The 18,635-nt window shown below is 52.9% G+C and overlaps 1 protein-coding gene across 1 annotated transcript in view; it reads left to right on the forward strand.

Moving 5' to 3' along the window:
* Positions 1-18,635, forward strand: part of LGR6 (leucine rich repeat containing G protein-coupled receptor 6) — a 116,830-nt gene that overhangs the window by 90,282 nt on the left and 7,913 nt on the right. Inside the window, exons 7-16 of the mRNA XM_025855219.2 lie at positions 7,604-7,672; positions 9,686-9,757; positions 9,966-10,037; positions 11,275-11,343; positions 12,606-12,677; positions 13,966-14,031; positions 15,025-15,096; positions 15,550-15,621; positions 17,274-17,399; positions 18,351-18,511. Coding sequence (XP_025711004.1) covers positions 7,604-7,672; positions 9,686-9,757; positions 9,966-10,037; positions 11,275-11,343; positions 12,606-12,677; positions 13,966-14,031; positions 15,025-15,096; positions 15,550-15,621; positions 17,274-17,399; positions 18,351-18,511 — 851 coding nt within the window. The remainder of the gene's footprint in view (positions 1-7,603; positions 7,673-9,685; positions 9,758-9,965; positions 10,038-11,274; positions 11,344-12,605; positions 12,678-13,965; positions 14,032-15,024; positions 15,097-15,549; positions 15,622-17,273; positions 17,400-18,350; positions 18,512-18,635) is intronic.

An 18,635-nucleotide genomic window follows, 5' to 3' on the forward strand; every position in this document is an offset into this window, starting at 1 on the left:
CACATTCCTCCATGTGCCCTTATCTGTGATCTGATAATAAACACAAATGTTAGCCTTGAGAATAAAAGTGTAAGTGGAAGCCCAATTAATTATATTAATCCTTCTTTATTGTTGTGAGGAGTAGATAGACCAACTTGTGTGTCTGCTGTTGCAGTGCCTGATGAATAGAAGTATCTGTTCTGGTATCTCATGTCTAGTAAAAGGAAGAAGGGAAAAGAATTGGCATTATTCGTTTTTTTTTTTCTTTATTTCTCAGAGAGAGAGAGAGAGAGAGAGAGAGCACAAGCAGGGGGAGGGGCAGGCAGAGGGAGAAGCAGGCTTCCCGCTGGAGCTGGGAGTCTGATGTAGGACTCGATCCCAGGACCCTGGGATCATGACCTGAGCCAAAGGCAGACGCTTAACCGACTGAGCCACCTGGGCATCCTGAATTGGCATTATTTAAATATCTATTTTGTGCAGGCTCTGGACCAGGTGAACAGAGCAGCCTTACGTAATGGGCATCCCTAATGTACAGGTGAGGAACAGACTGGGCAAAGTTAAGTGACTGGTTCAAGGTGATCCTGTTGGTACACAGAGGACAAAGCTCTTTCTACTCTGAAACGCATAACACACAAATAGGCATCTAGCCTTGTCACCAATTGGCTTTGACATGCTTGTTAGCACCCCAAGAGGCTGCCATAGGAGTTTCTTCCCCTGGGAAGAAGCCTGGTCCTTCCCACTCTCCCTAAAACTTTTTTCTCAGCCCTGCTACTTGGAGCCTAGCTAGGATGCAACTCTGGGTGGACTATAGAAAAGATGTTAAACCAAGAGCCAACAGACCTAACTTCAGATCCAGGCTGTGGGACTTGGCAGTGATTGACCTCTTCTCTCTGAGTCTCCATTTCCTTATCAATAAAAAGAAGGGGCTAGAAAAGATGATTGTTCAATCCTGCCATCTCTGTGCTCTATATCCATGGTGAGGCTCCCCAGAGATCTCAGGAGTTGGCCATTTTTGCAGAGCCAGATGGAAAGGAGAAAATTGGGGATGTGGATCCTTGAACAGCTTGGGGCTTGGGTCACCTGTTTAGCTACTTTTACCCATTGTGTGGTTCTACCGTCAGTTTTGATTGGATTTGCCTGGAAGCGGCTGAGCAGATGACGGGGACTGTTAGCCATGGACGGCTGCAGCCCCCGAACTGAATTCTGGCTGGAGCTGGGAATGGTTTTTCTTTAACCTCAGCCCTTCCCTGGCCGCTCCCAGCTCCTGGGAGCGGCATACAGAACAATGAACTCTTCCTGGGCTTCTGGCTGATTCTGAGCTGTTAAAGATAATAGACTATAAAGCCATGGATGAGTTTTCCAGCTGAAGTTTAAGGCATCCTACACCACCCTGCAATGGAGAAGTCAGACCAAAGGAGCTTGTGCCGGCAGAGGTCTTTCTGCGATTGCCAAGAGGCTGCATGATAGCTTCTAATCCCAAGGGGCAGAAACGCTGCCCCAATGCAGCCAGCCACAAAGGCCAAAGCAGCCTCCATCTCCAGGCCTTGACAATAGCTCAAATGGTCATCCTTGACAATGACTATTCACATATGTGGCCCTGTGCCTGGGCTTCAGGAGACCCAACAGGGAACCCACATGCTTCCTGATAGCAGCAAGCTCCCTGTCTCATGGGGAAGACACTATGTACACAGATAACCCCATTCTGGACTCAAACTGTCTGGGTTTTAGTCCCAGCTCTTCCATTCTGTGCTCAGATTGCCTCTCTCTGGACCTCAGTTTCTCACATGCAAAATGAAGATGATAGTAGTATCTACCTCAAAGGGTTGGCACAGGAATGAAATGAATTAATATCTATATATAAATCACCCAGACTCGTGACTGTTCCATAGTAATTACTATTATTATTATCATCATTATTACCACCACCACCATTATTACCACTCTAACGCTAAGCATGTTTCTGGAGAAAACATCAGAAAAGCACCAAGAAAGCGAGTGATTCATTCTGACTGCAGGCATGGGGTTGGGTGTGCGAAGGAAGGTATATTTGAGCCGGACTTCAAAGAGGGCTGGGATTTCAACAGCTAAGGCTGGGGGGAAGGGCATCCCAGGCTGTGAGCATGAGGGGCACGAAGAAACACCCAAGGCCGGGAAGACACGTGGGGCCGAGATGGTAGATGGAGCTGAAGATTACATGTGGCATCAGGAATTTGAACTTTGTGCTGTAACTGATGAGGAGGGCTTTTCGGATTTCTCAGCAGGACAGTGACACAGGCAGTCTGGCATTTTAAAAAGATCTTTCTGGCAGAGGTGTAGCAGCTAAGAGTGTGGATTCTGGACTCACACCGCCAGGGTTCAAATCCTGGCTGTGATGCCGAATTAGTTAAGGTAAGCTAAATTGTGTGACAAATAGGCCAACACATGTATAATGGCTCAAACACAATAGAAGTTTATTTCTGGATCCTGTGATAGCCCAGAGTGGGTGTTTCTTCTTGTCAAGTGGCCCTCCTCCGTGTGGTGACTCAGGGACCTGGCTTCTCAGGATCTTGCCATCCCCACAGTCTCACTGTCTTTGGCATCCAGCTAGTGGAAGGGTAGAGAGACCACGGAGGAGACAGGCTGGCTACTTAAAAATCCTGCACTAGGAGTCGGGGGATGGGGTAACTGGGTGACGGGCGTTAAGGAGGGCACGTGATGTGATGAGCACTGGATGTTATATACCACTGATGAATCACTCAACTCTACCTCTGAAACTAATAATATGCTATATGTTAATTAACTAAATTTAAATAAAGTAAACTTCAAAAAATTTTAAGAAGTAAAAATCACTTCTGCCCTGGCTGTTCCTCCCATTACTCTTGGATGGCGCCGTCCAACAGAACTTTCTGTGATGGTGGAAGTGTTCTAAATCTGTGCTTCCAATATGGTAGCCGTTTGCCTCATGATATTTTGAGCACTGAAGTGTCCCTAGTGAAACTGAGAGCTGAGCTTTGAGTTTTACTAACATAATTAATTTACGTTTAAACAGCTACACGTGGCTGGTGGCTATGGTATTGGGCTGCGCGGCTGTAGAGAAAGGAGAGGGTGGATTTTGGTGGACAGATAGTGGTCTCTGGCACAGCAGTTTAATAACTGGGTGTGATTGGGCAACTTATTTAACATCTCTGTTGTCTTAACTTTCCTCAACTATAAAATGGGTATGATAGCAGTATCTACCTCTTAGGCTGCATTAAGGATTAAGAGACCATTCAGGCACAGCACTTAGTGCCCCACACATAATCAGTGCTCAACCAAGGGTGTTCTGTGGATGACTTGGAGGCAGGGACTCCAGTTAGGAGAGTATACAGCAGTCCAGGGAGACACCCCTCCAGCCTCACCTCTAAATACTGCCCTTTGCTCAACCAAACGATGCTATGTGTTCTCCAAACTCCACGGCACATACTTCCTATAAACCATTTCTCTCTCCGCTTGACGCACCCGTCCTTTCCTTCGCTCTGCCTATGGAAGTCCTGCCCTGCTGTCAAGATCCGGTTCAAACGCCACATCTCCACAAAGCCCTCCCGGTCTTCCCCACTCCCTGTGATCTCTGAAGGTCCCCACTCATCTGATTGTCTTGTGCATTTGTCCCTACTGGGCTGTTTCTCACCCATCTCTCTAACTTCCACTTTCCCCCGCATAATGCTCTGCATATTTTGAGCAGGAAACAAACATCCGTTGCACTGAATTGAATCCATCAGGGGCAGAGAGAGTTGCAAAGACATGTTTCCTGGACAGTTAGAGCCAGAGAGTAGTACATCTACACAGCACAAACGAAGCAGGGCTTCACCAGTTACCCAGGTCATTGAATGTGTATAGATGTCCAAATGGGAAAATTCAGGCCACCCCACTGGTATGTAGTTTGCAGTATTTCTTTTGACATTTGCAGTTTTTATTCTCTGCTTTTCTCTACCACACACAAAAAAAGGCCTTTTAGCTCACATGCCTTTTACTTTTTGTCTTTTCCCACTGTCTGGTAGGCCATTCCTGGCAGAATTCCTGTCCAGAAACTGCCAAGGAAGGCTGAAACTACTCAATTTGGCTGCCTGGACATGAGTCCAGTGAACTGTAGAAGGCTCGGTGATAGCAAAATCACATGGGACTTGTCCCCTGGTCTCTGGGGCCCTGGGCAAGCCTCACAGTGCCTCTCAGGATTCTCTAAGTGCCTTTTCTGACATCCGCCTCAAAATCTTAAGGATGTTCTGCCAAATATCCTAGATACTCTTAAGAGTCCTTTAATGCTTTTCATCAATCCATTTATCTAGACCTCATGTATTCATTCTACAAATATTTGTTAAGCTACTATTCTGTGCCAGTATTTTGGTGTTTAGAAGATGAAACAAAGTTTCCATTTTCAAGAAATGTTCATTCTAGCAGGGGGGAAGAAAATAGACACATATATGTCAGATATCAATATGTTCTATGAGAAAAAGAAAAGCAGGATCTCTCGTTACCTATGGCTACATAACAGATCAGCCCAAAACATAGCAGTGTGAAACAGTCATGTATGGTTTCTCATACATCTGTGGATTGGCTTGTCTGCGGAGCTTTGCTGCTGGAGCCTTCCCCTGGGCTCACTCATGAGGCTGCAGTCAGCCAGAGGTTCAGCGACAGCTAGGGGCTCTGAGAAGCCTCATTCACAAGTCTGTGAGTGGGGCCTTGGTGCTGGCTTTTGTCTGGTCCTCTCCACATGGCCCCCTCTGCAGGAGGCTAGCCCAGGCTTCCTTGCATGGCACAGGCTGAGGCTTCTCATGACTTCAGACCAGCTCACACCATGGCTTCTCTGCCTCAATCTGTTGGTCAGGGCCAGTCACAAGCCAGCCCAGTCTCAGGAGTGGGGAAGTAGAGGCCACTTCTTGATTGGAGAAGCCACAAAGGACTTGTGGCCACGTCTTCTTCTCCAGCTTTATTGAGGTATCGTTGACATATGGTGTAAGTTTAAGGCATACAGGCTGTTGATCTGATACACTTACGTATTGCAAAAGGAGAAGACTTGTGACCACTTTCAATCTACCACACAGGGTAAGGGAACTCGAGTGATGGACTGGGCTATATTAAATAGAGCGGTCAGATAGGTCCTCTCTGATGAGGTGTTATTTGGGCAGAGACCTGAATGAAGTGAGGGTGTAAGCCATGCAAACATCTACAGTGTTCCAGGGAGATGGAACAGTGAGCCGAAGCTCTGAGGTCAGGCCAGTGCAATTCTTTGCATTTACGATGACACCACAATAGGAAGGCTTTAATGGAAAGTGCTCTTCTGTTACTTATCCATTTCTCCTTGTGTGATGGTAGAGAATTCCTGAACGGGCTGAGCAGAGTTAAAAGGGGGACCCTTAATTTGGAGACATTGAGATGTGAGGGTGGATCCTTTATAAAATCTAAGACCAGAAAGAGTCCATCTGAGCGGATCAAGTTTTGAGTCATTGGAAGGAAATGTGTAGGATTCACGAAGGAACGGAGCAGAGCAGAGCAAAGCAGGAGGGTTTATGCTGTAATTACCCAAGATCGCCATGGGAGTCTGAGTGTAATCGGGTAATTAGTGTGTGTTGCGGGGGGGAGGTGGGGAGGGGGCGCAATTATCCAGCTCATTGGCTGCCAGACGGTTGTCACTGCTCTTCTGGCCCTTGGGCTGGGTTTCTGGCTCTACCTGTGGACTATTAAGTGTAATGACCTTGTCATGTAGGGGAACCTGTCATTATCTCTGTGTTAACATAGTATTTACCCACAGAACCTGCCAAGTCGCTCTGTGATTAAAGGGCCTCGGCATGGTCCCCTACCCTGGCATTGGATAGTCCTCTCATGAACGTGGTCAGGGCAGGGATGGCTTGAAAAGACTGAGAGAAGTTGGGCTGGGGTCATCCTGGGGGGTCAAGAGGGACACTGTACCTGAGACTGTACCACAGACTTCAGCCACGGGAATCTGGAGACACCGAGGCAACCCCTGCACCATCAGGCACATTTCCATATGGGGCTAACTCATTGGCCACTGAGGGAAACAAAAGTCAACTTTAAAATCTTGAAAGTTAAAAATATATAAATAAATAATAACAATAAAATCTTGAAGGTTGAGGGGCACCTGGCTGGCTCAGTCGGTGGAGCATGCAACTCCTAATCTCAGGGTTGTGAGTTCGAGCTCCACATTGGGTGTAGAGATTACTTGAAAATAAAAATCTTTTAAAAAATAAATTTAAAAAAATCTTGAGGGTTGATTATCTCTTCTGAAGTCTCTCATAGCAGTGGTAGGGAAAGAATCCCATCACGAAACATAGAGCAAAACTCCCGGAAAGTCTTCTGTGGCTCTTACTCCCTACTCCCCAGTCACCTTGTACTGTCTTCCCCACAATGCAAGCACCCCTCTCTTTTGGCAGGGCCCCCCTGACTTTGGAGCTCCTTTGTCACAGGCAGTTCCAAATCTTCTCTAATGAAAATCCGATTGACTCTTGGTCTTGTGCATTTCTCCTCTCTCCCGTTACCCCGTCCTTGCCAGAAGGGCACAAACACAGAAGACCCCTTAAGAGGGTGGAATGAGCAAAGCTGTGATCATGTGTGGGCCAACAGTCTGGCCCCTGCTGCCTAAACAACACTGTGCTGAGCATCCCCGTCCATATACCTTTACACCCGGGGGGGGGTGCTTTTCTGTAGGACAGATTCCTGGACTTGGGGTGACTAGGTATGAATCTTTTAATCTGAAAAGATCCTGTTGAATCATATCTAAAAGATTATGTACATTTAAACTCCTGCTAATCATGTATTAGAATGCATGTTTCTCTGCTTCCTTTCCAACTTGGGTTGCTACTACTTTTTCTTTTAAGATTTTATTTATTTATTTGAGAGAAGAGAGAGACAGAGTACGAGCGAGAGGAGGGGCAGAGGGAGAAGGAGAAGCAGGCTCTCCGCTGAGCAAGGAGCCTGCCATCACAGGGCTCGATCCCAGGCCTGGGATCATGACCTCAGCTGAAGTCAGACGCTTCACCGACTGAGCCACCCAGCCGCCCCTACTGGCTACTACTTTTTAAAATTGCCTCCATTGTTTGCTGATTGTACGTGTGACACATGTTCATTGTAAAAAAAAAAAAAAAAATCAGGAAATGAAGAAACGTGTAAGCCATCCTGCCACCACCCAAAGATAAGAAGCAGTGATCTTTCTGGTAGACGGCAGAGGCCGCAACTAGCCAAAGTAGTCACCTGACGGAACCTTCCAGAATCCCTAGTGTGGGTGACAAGGTGGTAAAGATGGCTTCATTCTCCCCTCCATCCCTTCCCCAGCCACTGATGTCTCCAAAGGCTTGAGGTATTTTCCTCAGCCAGTGGGGACTGTTCCTGAAGGAGTCAGTTCCAGGTATCCATATCCCTCACGGGTCTCCTCAAAACAGTTCTGCTGCCAGGAAGCCTTCAAGCCTGAGGACTTGTGGAGTAGGAATGGAATATGAACATTCCAAAAATGTGTTTCTAGGCACTGACAGCTGGATCTGACAAATTGGAAAACGCATCTCTCCGGCCAATCCCAGAGCCAAGTTTGTGTTTCTCAGGGGCCGTGACATGCCCTGTTAAGCCACCCTTCTAATGACGGCTCTGCTTTCCATTCCAGAGACCTGAATTATAATGAGCTGCAGGAGTTCCCCATCGCCATCCGGACACTGGGCAGACTGCAGGAACTGTAAGCATCTCTGCTGGTTTCCGGGGGTATCCTCTCTTCTCCCAAGGGCAGGGGCTGACGCCGCCAGCCCTGGGCCTCCCTCACACCCTCATCTCCCGTGGTCTGTAAAAACTGGAGCTGGGTGCCCTCCCCGGCCCCCAGCGCGGGTCTGAGTAGTCACAGACCTCATTAGTTTGTCATGGAGCGTTTCCGAGTGGTGTGTCATCAGCAGAAATGGCCGTGGGCCCTTCCAGCCTGGAGAGACACATGGCACACGACACCTCCTGGTAGGCTGGGCCTGGCACTGCCCCTGCCTTGGTTGGGGTGCGTCCAGAGATGAATGAGGAGAGGAGCTGGGGGCTGGTTAACAGGGTCACTCCTCAGCACCTGATTCCAAGGAGGAGATGAGAAGCTGGATGTGGTTCCCCAGGGACACCTCTTCTTTTTATTCTGTTTTAGCACCAACTGTGCCAAGCCCTCTGCTTGCTACTAAACATAATCAAGGATTCAGATGGACCTGGGCTATCCCCGAGGACCCTTTAGGTCTGTCAGGGGCCAGGACAGAGCAGCTTCGGGTCGGTATATAATTCCAGCCCTAATTGTACAGTAGTAGCTAAAATGACTGGGAATCCCGAGTGATGTGGCAAGAACATTGTGGACGAATACTTCTGAGATTAGTCTTACAGGATGGATGGGATTTAGGTGGCCATGATAGGGGAGTGGGGGGGGGTGGCGTTTCAGACAGAAGAACCAAGTAGGTAGAGATTGGAAGTTCAATGGGCAGAGAGATGACCACAAGAAAGACCAACCTTCCTGGAGGAGAGGCTCTTGGCAAGCAGTAGGAGATCTATTGTTAGTAAAGCAGCACCAGATTAAGGGAGCCTGACATTTCTGAGCAGAGCCCCACACTTTCAGGCAGCCTAGCATCTTTACTCAAACTACCGTCTGAGACCTGCTGGACCAACACCATGCCACCCCCCCATCGCCCCCCCCCCCCATCAGAAGCTGGAAGGTATGAATTCCAGGTGTGTGTAGCAGATAAGGAGCAACCGGACCAACTTGGGGGAAGGGTCAGAAGTCCTCCACTGCCAATGAGTCCCCAATGAGTATAGGTGTGTCTGTCTGTCTGTCTCTGTATCTCTACATCTACTGAGAGAAAGCTGCTTGAGGACAAGTTTAGAGAAACTTCTAAATCTCTCAGAGCTTAGCTCAGCATTAGACATAAAGGAAGAGTCCAAAAACATAATGAGCAAATTCACAAAGGAATTTGAGAGAATGAGGAGAGCAGCCTAGGCGGGTGGCATGGGCTGGGGGTGTCTGGGGGGACCTGTGGGGCGAGCCTGAAGGTGGGAATAATGAGGAGAGGGGAGGGAAGAGAGAGAGGGCGTGGAGGCAGGGAAGGCATGAGGAGACACTAGAAATCTCCAGTGAAAAAAGGGTGGCTGGGGGGGGCCTGCTCAACCTGGATCATGTGTTTCTCAGTCCAACTTTTATCTTAAAATGTTTGCCCCAACTAACCAAACTCATAATTCCTGGCTTCCAGAGCCCTGGACACTGAGCTGGTACCTCCTTCCTGCTGCCGCTGCCCTTCTAGATTCCTTAGTCTTCAGGCCTGGAATCCAAGCCAGCCTCCATTTGGGGAACATCTCTCATCCCTGCAACCCCCAGAAGCTCTGTTTTTCTTATACACCCTCAGCTTCCTCTTGGGGACCCTGTGGGGTTCCCTCCACAAATGACTGAGGAGAGGACGTGTCTCCTGGGATCTGAACTCAGCCTCCTGCTCCCAAGTTGCTCCCCGGCCCCCCGGCTCCCTGAGGCTCCACTTTTCCCTCCTTTTACAAGTGTCAGAGAAAAGGACGGGTGTGTTACGGAATGGACACGTCCCAGGCAGGAGGTGAACCCCAAGTCTCCAGGCTGACATCTCTTTGGTCTTACGGCCTTTCTAGTCAGCTTTCCAGAAGCTTCATGGAATTCCATCTCTCCCTCTCCACACCTCTCTCCAAGTCCTCACTGACTCATGGTGTTGTCTTCCAGAGGGTTCCATAACAACAACATCAGGGCCATCCCAGAAAAGGCCTTCATGGGGAACCCTCTGCTGCAGACAATGTGAGTACTCACTTCTCCCATCTCCTGGTGCGGAGCTGTGTTTGGGGGAGGGGGGCCGGGGCTGGGGAGGCCAGACTCTGGGAGGGGGTGCCTTCCCCTGTGTGCTCTTTCCCCGTCTCAGGGGTAAGAGGACGAAGCAGAGATCGGCCTAGGTCCCGGCTCAAAGGACCGAATAACTAAATTCAGTGTTTGGGTCTTTTTCTTCCAGACACTTTTATGATAACCCGATCCAGTTTGTGGGAAGGTCAGCATTCCAGTACCTGCCTAAACTGCACACACTGTAAGTTGGACCTCCCCCAGGCCTCCCTGCTTCCCGCCACCTCCTGGCTCCCTTCTGCAGGTCTCACACCTGCAGGCACAGCCGCCACTACAAGGCCTGGTCTTCGGTGCTGCAGCCTCTGCTCAGGCCTATTCCCAGATCTGGCTGCACTGAACAGCCTCCCTTCAGCTCCCCATGGCTTCCTTCCAAATCCCAGATGAGTGAAAGAGCCCAGGAGTTTTATCTGGCCTCTTCAGGGTCCTGCTCCAGGGACCTGTTCCATAAATACTTGCTGAAGGAACCAATGATGGGATAAGGGTCTGGTTCTCCAGTGACCTTGGAGCATGGGTCCCTCGGCCCTTTGCTGCACCACCTTTATGGCTTTGGACCCGACGGCATTCCCTTGTTTCCTTTCTCCCATTCTTTTCATTCCCAGCCCAAGTCCCACTTCTTCAAAAATCTTCCACGGATTACACGCCACATATGGCATCCCAGGAACATAACTAACATCTTCGAGCACACACTTCGCCTTCATGTCCATTATCACTTTTCGTTGTCACTCTAACCGTGTGAGGTGGGTGGTGGTAGCACATTTTGTAGATGGATCCCAAGGCTCCCGGGCTCTGCTCTGCCCTGAGCTGGGACCCTGGACTCCAGATCCAAGAGGGTCCTTTCTGGAGCCTACACTGCCTCCCTGTGGTCTGGCAGGACCCATTTTTGCTGTGCCTGGTTGGGTCCCTGTCCTCACTGGTGGGGACGGCGGGGAGGGGAAAAGCCATCTGTCTAAAGCAATCTAAGAGAGAGCCGGTGGGAAGGTTGTGATAAAGCTTTAGCGGATGACAGTTTGGGGGAGACCCTATCTCAGACTCTAATAAGCAAACCCCTGCAGGCAAGAACTTTTTCAGAGGCTCCCACGCTGGAGCCTTTTAGACAGACGCCATTCCCATGTCCCTTGCCTGTATTTTTTTTTCTTTGTTCATTTGTTGTGTTTTGCATGCTGGGGCCCAGATGCCAGGTTGTGTTCTCCCGTTGGCGACTCTTGGGGGCTGGGCCAACTTAAGGAAATGGCAGTTTGGACCCTGCTGAGCCAAGCTCCACCCCAACAGGGCCTGAGTAGCTGGGGTATTTTGAGGCTGGGGGGAAAGATGACATTTCCCCCAAAGGTAGGGTCTCTCCAGGGGAGATCAATGATGGTGGGGAGCCCAGATATCAAGATGCCCTGACCCCACCCTTCCAAGTTTGTCGCATCTGTTTCCAGATCCCTGAATGGTGCCACGGACATCCAGGAGTTCCCAGATCTCAAAGGGACCACCAGCCTGGAGATCCTGTGAGTGGATATACTCAGCCTCTACCTCTTCTGTGCCCCTGCTTTGCCCCCAGGAGGTGTTCTGTCTGCCTGTCCCCCGGCAGGCTGCCCAGCTCCTTTGCTTGCCCCTTATCTGGCCTGCTTCTGCTGCTGGCTCCAGCCTGGCCCAGAGGTCACCTGGCTCAGCCCCAGGGGCCCATGGCCATCTCCTGATATGGCACTGCTGCAGGAAAGGCCAGAGGTGGCAGATGGTTCCGGGGTGAGGAGGCTGGTCTTCTCCTGACCATGCTTGGATTTTTCAGGCATGACTTCAGAGTTCCTAACCCCAAGCCGTGAGCATGCTGAGGACCCATGCCAGGGGGAGAAAGGCTGTGGAGACACATCTCCTTTGCCTTTCTGAAGCATGATTCCAACAAGGATTTTCTCATATTTTCTATTACTATAGCCTGTAGAGTGGGGGAGGGGTGTCAGAGCTCAGTAGGCCCTCAGTACATTTAAGACGATGAATGGGACGGCCCAGCAAACACCCAGAGAGAGTGGTGGGAAGCCAGCGGCCCGCCCCGTGTCACCCAGCTCGCTCACGGCGCGGCTGACACAGGAACTCTCTCTCCTCTGTGCCTCTGTTGTCTTCCCTGAGATTTGCTGGCATCTGGAAAATTTTCCATGATGGAACTAATAGTTCCTCAAGAATGACCCTGGCCTTGGGTCTTTCTTGGGACACCCTGTCCCTAGCCAGACCTGCCCCCACAGCCCTCTCTGTCCCAGCCCCGGGTCCTTCCCTTCTTTCCCACCCCTTTCCTCTTCCCCAGGGGCACAGGGAGCAGACTCCGCGCGTGGTTCCCATGGCCCCGCTGGGGTGGTTTTGTTTCGTCTTTCCTACCTACTCCCTGCCCACGGCTACCCCCATCTCTAAGGAGGGCAGACAGATTCTAGTTCCTGTCCGTGTTGCCGGGGACCACTATGAGACAATGGGTGGGGACACGATGGGTGGGTGTGGTGGGCTGTCTGCCAAGCAGAGAGTCCCCGGGCTGTGTCTCTCTCTCTCTGTTGCCCACCACCACCACCACCCCGCCCCCCGCCGCCTCCAGTCCCAGGGGAGCTCTGTGCTCAGATGCCAGGCCTGCTGCTTTCTCCCCCTGCGGCCCCACGCCTGCCCTGTGCCTCCTGCCACTTCTGTCAGCTCAGAACTCCCATGTCAGTACCAGGCCCGGAGCCGGAGACGGGGGGCTGGGGATGGCAGGGCCCTGGGCCCGGTGCCAGTTCTGTCTCTGCTCTCTCCGCAGGACCCTGACCCGCGCAGGCATCCAGCTGCTCCCACCGGGGCTGTGCCAACAGCTACCCAGGCTCCGAGTCCTGTGAGTGGCTCACGAGCATTCTCCGGTCTTGGCATTGTGCCCTTGCTCCCATGGGCTGGCAGGGGCCCTCCTGCTTCTGTCCCCCTGGGTTACCACTCTTTCTGGAGAGTGGGACAAGTTGGGCTTCTGCTGAGAAACTGCCCGGGAGGGACTGGGCTGTCCTCTCTTGTTCGGGGCAAAAGGACAATGGCCTTTGGAGTCGGACGAGGGTTTGAGGCCCAGCTTTGCCACTTACTAGCTGTATGAATTTGGACTCACTGTCTAAGGTCTCAGGGCTTCGATGCCTCATCAGCAAAATGTGGATAAATGTGTGAAAAAAAATGTATGTCCTGCACATAGCACGTAGTGCTAGCGCATGATAGGCGCTCAGTCAGTGGCATTACTTATCTAGTAAGAAGAACGTTAATCTCTTCTGGAACCATGGAGGTATTTAAGTGGCCTGTGAAGTCAAGGGGAGTTTTCTTCTCCCTCCTGAATCCAGCCGGAATCTGAGGCTCCTCCGCAGGGACCCAAGCCCACAGCTGAGGATGGGAAGACTGACCCAGGAGACATTGCACATGCAGCAGCGCCAGACTGGGTGTCTGGAGACACGGGTGCCAGACCCAGCCTCGCCACTGACTGGCAGTGTGTCCTTGGCAGGTTCTGTCCCCCTCTGTGCCTCAGTGTCCTCATCTGTTAATGAAGGGGTTGGGTCAGATGAGCCCCACAGGCTCCAGCTTACCCTCCCTGGGGCTCTGTGTGTGGGGGCTACAGGTGACGTTTCCTTGGATTGGCATTGGCCAGCTTGCCCAGTAAGGCCTGACATGGTCCCTGCTGACCGTCTCAGAGTCTCTGCACCCTCTGCTCCTTTGCTCATCTCCGTGCCCCTCTCACTTCCTGTCCCCCTCCCCCAAGGACCCTCCAGGGTCCCCCAGGCCCTCATGTGGTTGAGGGCAGCCCTGCTGGAAAAATGCCACATCAGCCCCATCCAGGCCCTGTGGTGAGGAGCAGGACTCAGCAGGGGGAAGGGAAGAGAAGTCTCATTGCCATGAGGTGTGTCAACAGCCACATCCCTGCAGGGTCCTCCCAGCCCTTGGCTGCTTGACAGGAAGGCACGTCCTGCCAGAGCTGCTTCTCCTGGCCCCCAGCTTCATCCTCACCTGGTCTCAGGTCTTCACCTGCCTCACCTGGCCCTTTCTTCCCATGCCAGGAGAAGTGGGGGGCTCTCCTGTCTTCCTCCTAGTGCGCGGAGGGTGTAGAACTGAGCCAGGGTCTGAGCCTAGTGTCTCATCCAGTCTCTCTTCCCCAGGGAATTGTCCCATAATCAAATCGAGGAGCTGCCTAGCCTGCACAGGTGTCAGAAGCTGGAGGAAATGTGAGTTGCGGGGGGGGGCAGGGGCAAGGTGAAGGCATGCAAGCCAGACTTGGGGCACATCTGAGGGGAGGGGGTCAGCGTGTACACTCGGACATTTCTCCCTTCTCTGAGCTTGTTATATCTGGGGGTTAGGGCTGGGGGCTCAGCAGAGGCCTAGACGAGGCCTCCAGGGACCACAGATGATGGGCCCACACAAACAGGCCCAAGGTGGCTCACTGAGGGTCAGTCACAACGATGAAAGTCAGTAGTGATTTGGGCCAGTAGGGGGCCAGGGTCAGGCACATCAGGGCTGGGAGGCAGGACACAAGTGTGTCTTTGTGCACGCGCACACTCATACACAGGAGGAGAAACCCAGGATTCACGTTTGACAAGGAAAAAAAATCACTTAAAAAATGCTCTAAGCTCTTTTCACCCAGCTTCTGTTTTTTCAAACTTGCTGGGTCTCCTGAGCCTCCCATGTCTGTCCCCTGACCCTAGGCAGGGCAACGCCTTTTGGGGCCCAGGCAGGATAGGGGTGTGAGGGTCTGTCCTGTTTGTCTAGATGCCAAAGGAAAGAGGGTCTTCAGCGTTGCTGAGGTACAGGCTCCATCTCCCATTCAGAGAAGCAGTCCACTGAGCTCTGCTCCCCAGCTTGGGCCAGCCACTGGGTCATCCAAGGGCGGGGCAGTGTTCTGCTGCCGGACTAAGGTCTGGAGGACCCAGGGGCGAGGTTGGCTGGGCTGGGAGCCAGCCCCGGTGGGAACCCTGGAAACTGACTCTCTTTTGGGCCACAGGGATGGTTTTGTGGCTTTGTCTCCTGACCCACTTACCCAAGGCAACCGGATCCCCTTGTGCTCCCTTTAATTCTGGTGACTTCCGCGGGCTGGGCCCTTTCTTCCCATGCCAGGAGAAGTGGGGGGCTCTCCTTTCTTCCTCTTAGTGCACGGGGGGGGGGCGTGGAACTGAGCCAGGGTCTGAGCCTCTTGGCTCATCCAGTCTCTCTTGCTGCCCTAGCGGCCTCCAACACAACCGCATCTGGGAAATTGGAGCTGACACCTTCAGCCAGCTGAGCTCCCTGCGAGCCCTGTAAGTATCCTGCAGCATCCAGGGGTGGACCCTATAGGGGCCCACTGTGCCCCTTTCCCAGGCATGCTCTATACCCATAGCACACATGGCAGTGGCATGCACAAAGTGTCCCTGCTCTATATCCCTGCCCCCACCGCACGTGCATGTGTGCGCGCGCACACACACCCACACAAACACACACACGAGAGGTGCCTCCCCCCCCCAGATGGCTTCTGAAGCCGCTTCTCCAGCTGGTACCCAGGAGTTGAGGCTCGGAAACCAATCTGCCAAATCCCTTTTTCTGTCGCCACAGCCAGGTTGGGAGCCAGGCAACAGGTGCCTTCCCCAAAAGGCTGAGGGTTCTGCTACGGGGGGGCAGCTCAGATGGGGAGTGAGGGAAGGAGAACTCAGGATGGGAACAATGAGTCCTCCACATGTCGCTGGTCCCACCTGTAATACCCTCTCCGTCCACAGGGACCTGAGCTGGAACGCCATCCGGTCCATCCACCCTGAGGCCTTCGTGACCCTACGCTCCCTAGTCAAGCTGTAAGTGCTCGCTGCACTCTCCTCCCACTTGATGGAGACCAGTCAGGACCGTGGGCTGGCCAAGGGGGGGCAGGAGGGCCCACCCCAGAGTAGGGACATGCATGAATGTCTGACCACACATCCCGGGGAGGTGGCCTCCAGCCTAATCAATCATTCTGACAGTCCGTTTGACAGACTGGGGGGCCTGATAAACAGAGAGCCTGCCTCCTGCAAGCTCTGGAATATCATCTGCTAATGTTCGGCAACATTTTGGCGGCCTTGGCCCTCCCAGTGCCCCCCTGTCTTGGGCCCTTCCCCCAGCCTCTACATGTACCAACAAAGAGGATGTTCGAGCCCGAAACTCCTTCACGACCTGGGACAGTGGCCACAGATGTGGGAACCCAGGGTCTCAGCTCAGCAGTCCCCTGCATGAGTAGTAACTCTAGAGGGCTGCCATTCTGCAGGGTGGCAGAGGATCACAGGTCCCCTAAATTACATAGGATGCCAACAGGGAGCATATAGTACTGGCTGCATGGTCACTAGGTCACAGCTGGAAGGGACCTCTGATGGGGCTGCCACGTACTGTGGTGCAGGTTGTGTACTGCATGCACAAGGGCTCTCACCCAAGGGTGAGCTGACTGCCTGCTTGCATGTCCCAAAGGTGTGTCCACCCCAACAGGACCCTTTTCTGATTAATGCCTAGACTCCCTTATGGGCTAGCTCCAGCCCTGGCCTCAGAGATCATCCAGCCCAATCCCTCACTTCACATGGGAGGCCTCCAGGCCCAGGGGGGAGAAGCTTGCTCAAAGCAAGGCCAGAATGCAAGCCTCCCAGGCGGTTCACAGTGCCCCTCCCGTCTGCCACTCTCTGGGCTCTGGGCCGGAGCCTTGCAAAAAAGCCTCGCACTTCGGTCTTCCCTCTCCTGTTTGCTCTACTCTTGCCAGATAGGTAGGGTGGATATTTTTATCCCTTTGAAAGATGAGGACATTGAAACTCAGGCAGATTTGTGACTTCCCTTGGTTATGCAGGGAGTCGGTGACAGCGCCAGGTTTCCTGCCTTCTAGTCCAGGCCGTTTCCACGACGCACAGTCTGTGGTTCTGGTGTTTGGTTTGGAGCCCTGGTTCCCTGTAATGTGTCTCCAGTAGAGGACCATGCATGTCCTCATCTCTGGCTACAAAGCCATCCCTGCAAAACAGAATGGATGACCAAACCCCTGCATGTAGCTAGAGGCCAGCTCTGTCCGATCCCCGACTCTGGCCTCCCGTGTTGTCAGAAAAGCAGGGGAATAGGGACAAGCAGGTACAGGCAGATGCCCTAGTGGGTGGATAGGGGCCCTTGCACGGGACTGGGACCTGGGCATAGGAGCTGTGGTTAAGGGACTCTGTGACCTACAAATGGGGATGGCTTCGCATTACCTTAGAGCAGTCCCTGGTATATGGTATTTGATGAATGAATAAATGAATGAGTGAGTGAGTTATGCGTCGTGCCTCTAGCAACCCTTGACCATCCTCCTCCCCCAGCATTCAGTGCTCTCGTCTCTCTATGCTGATCTTCTGTCCTCTGCTCCTCTCCTCTTGCTTCCATCCCAGGCACCCTGGTCACACCCTCAGCACAGCCCTGCCCCTCAGCAACCCCACTGACTGCCAATAACCCTGACCATCCACTGTCCTAGGGACCTCACAGACAACCAGCTGACCACACTGCCCCTGGCTGGACTTGGGGGCCTGATGCATCTGAAGCTCAAAGGGAACCTGGCTCTATCCCAGGCCTTCTCCAAGGACAATTTCCCAAAACTGAGGTGAGCGCCTGGCTTTCCCCCACTCCTAGGTTGGTTTGCCCCGGAGTCGCTGGGGAGGCTGTGGAGGGACAGAGAGAAAGCCATAGGGCTTCACCTCGAGAAAAACCTGATGGCCCAGAGGCATAGGGTTTGGCCACTACTGTGTGGGAAGGGCTCACGCTTCCCCTTCTTCATCTCATTCATAGCATTTCTTTCTGTCCCAACCATCAGCCCCAGGGGACATTGAGCCCTCCCGTGAGGACAGGAGTACGGTGATGTGCAGTCCCCCTGGACCTCCTTGCTCCTTGTCCCCTTCAGTGCACGCAGACTGCCTGTCCTCATTTGGGCAGCGTCTGGGCCCCTGTGGTCAGGAGTGGGAAACAAGCAGCCCGGCCGGTCCCTGGCGCTAATGACATCCAGGCCTTCTGCCTGCAGCGGGACCACAGCCTGTGTGGCCCAAGCCGCCGCCTCTGCCAGCTAACGAGATGCCTGGAGGCATCCGCCCTCGCCCTCAGAGGGCACCAAATTCAGCTCTGCTGTTGCCCAGGGGTGGGGCCAGGGGCCAGGGCGTGGGTCTTCCTGAGGGCAAGGGTAAAGCAAGAGTCACTAGGAGAATCCCCGTCTCCTGGAATCTGAAGGAAGAGTTGCTGGCTGGGAGGGGAGCAGAGCCCCAGAGTGCTGTGTGATCTTGGGTGAGCTGCTCCCCACTCTGAGCCTACTGAGGGGACTCCATAAACGGCGGAAAGTTTATCTTACCATCTCATTCTCAAGATGAGTGAGGAAAAGATTGGAAGATGCCAGAGCCCTTCAGAGGCAGAAGCCAGACTGTAAGATCCGTACAAAGAAAGCCCAGGGGGCTGCCTGCACCATAATCGGGTTTGAAAGGCCGGTGTTGAGTGCCGGGTCCGTGGGTTGGCATCCTAACCATTCCTAAGGCAGCTCATTTTGCCCCTGTGCCCCCTCGGCCCCCAGGATCCTGGAGGTGCCCTATGCCTACCAGTGCTGTGCCTATGGCGTCTGTGCCGGCTTCTTCAAGGCTTCTGGGCAGTGGGAGGCTGAGGACTTTCACCTTGAGGAGGAGGAGGCTCCGAAGAGGCCCCCCGGCCTTCTGGCCGGACAAGCTGAGAACCACTGTGAGTGATGGGGGCCCTGGGCCAGGGGCGGGGCTGGCTCAGAGAGGAAGTTAGGGAGGAGGCCTGGGGGACCCTGAGAGGGGCTCTGGCAGGGGCTGCGGAGGGAAACCGCAAGGGTGACGTG

The sequence above is a fragment of the Callorhinus ursinus genome, unplaced genomic scaffold (genome assembly GCF_003265705.2).
Source record: "Callorhinus ursinus isolate GAN/ISIS: 27379988/994484 unplaced genomic scaffold, GSC_fseal_2.0 scaffold57, whole genome shotgun sequence".
NCBI lineage: Eukaryota > Metazoa > Chordata > Mammalia > Carnivora > Otariidae > Callorhinus > Callorhinus ursinus.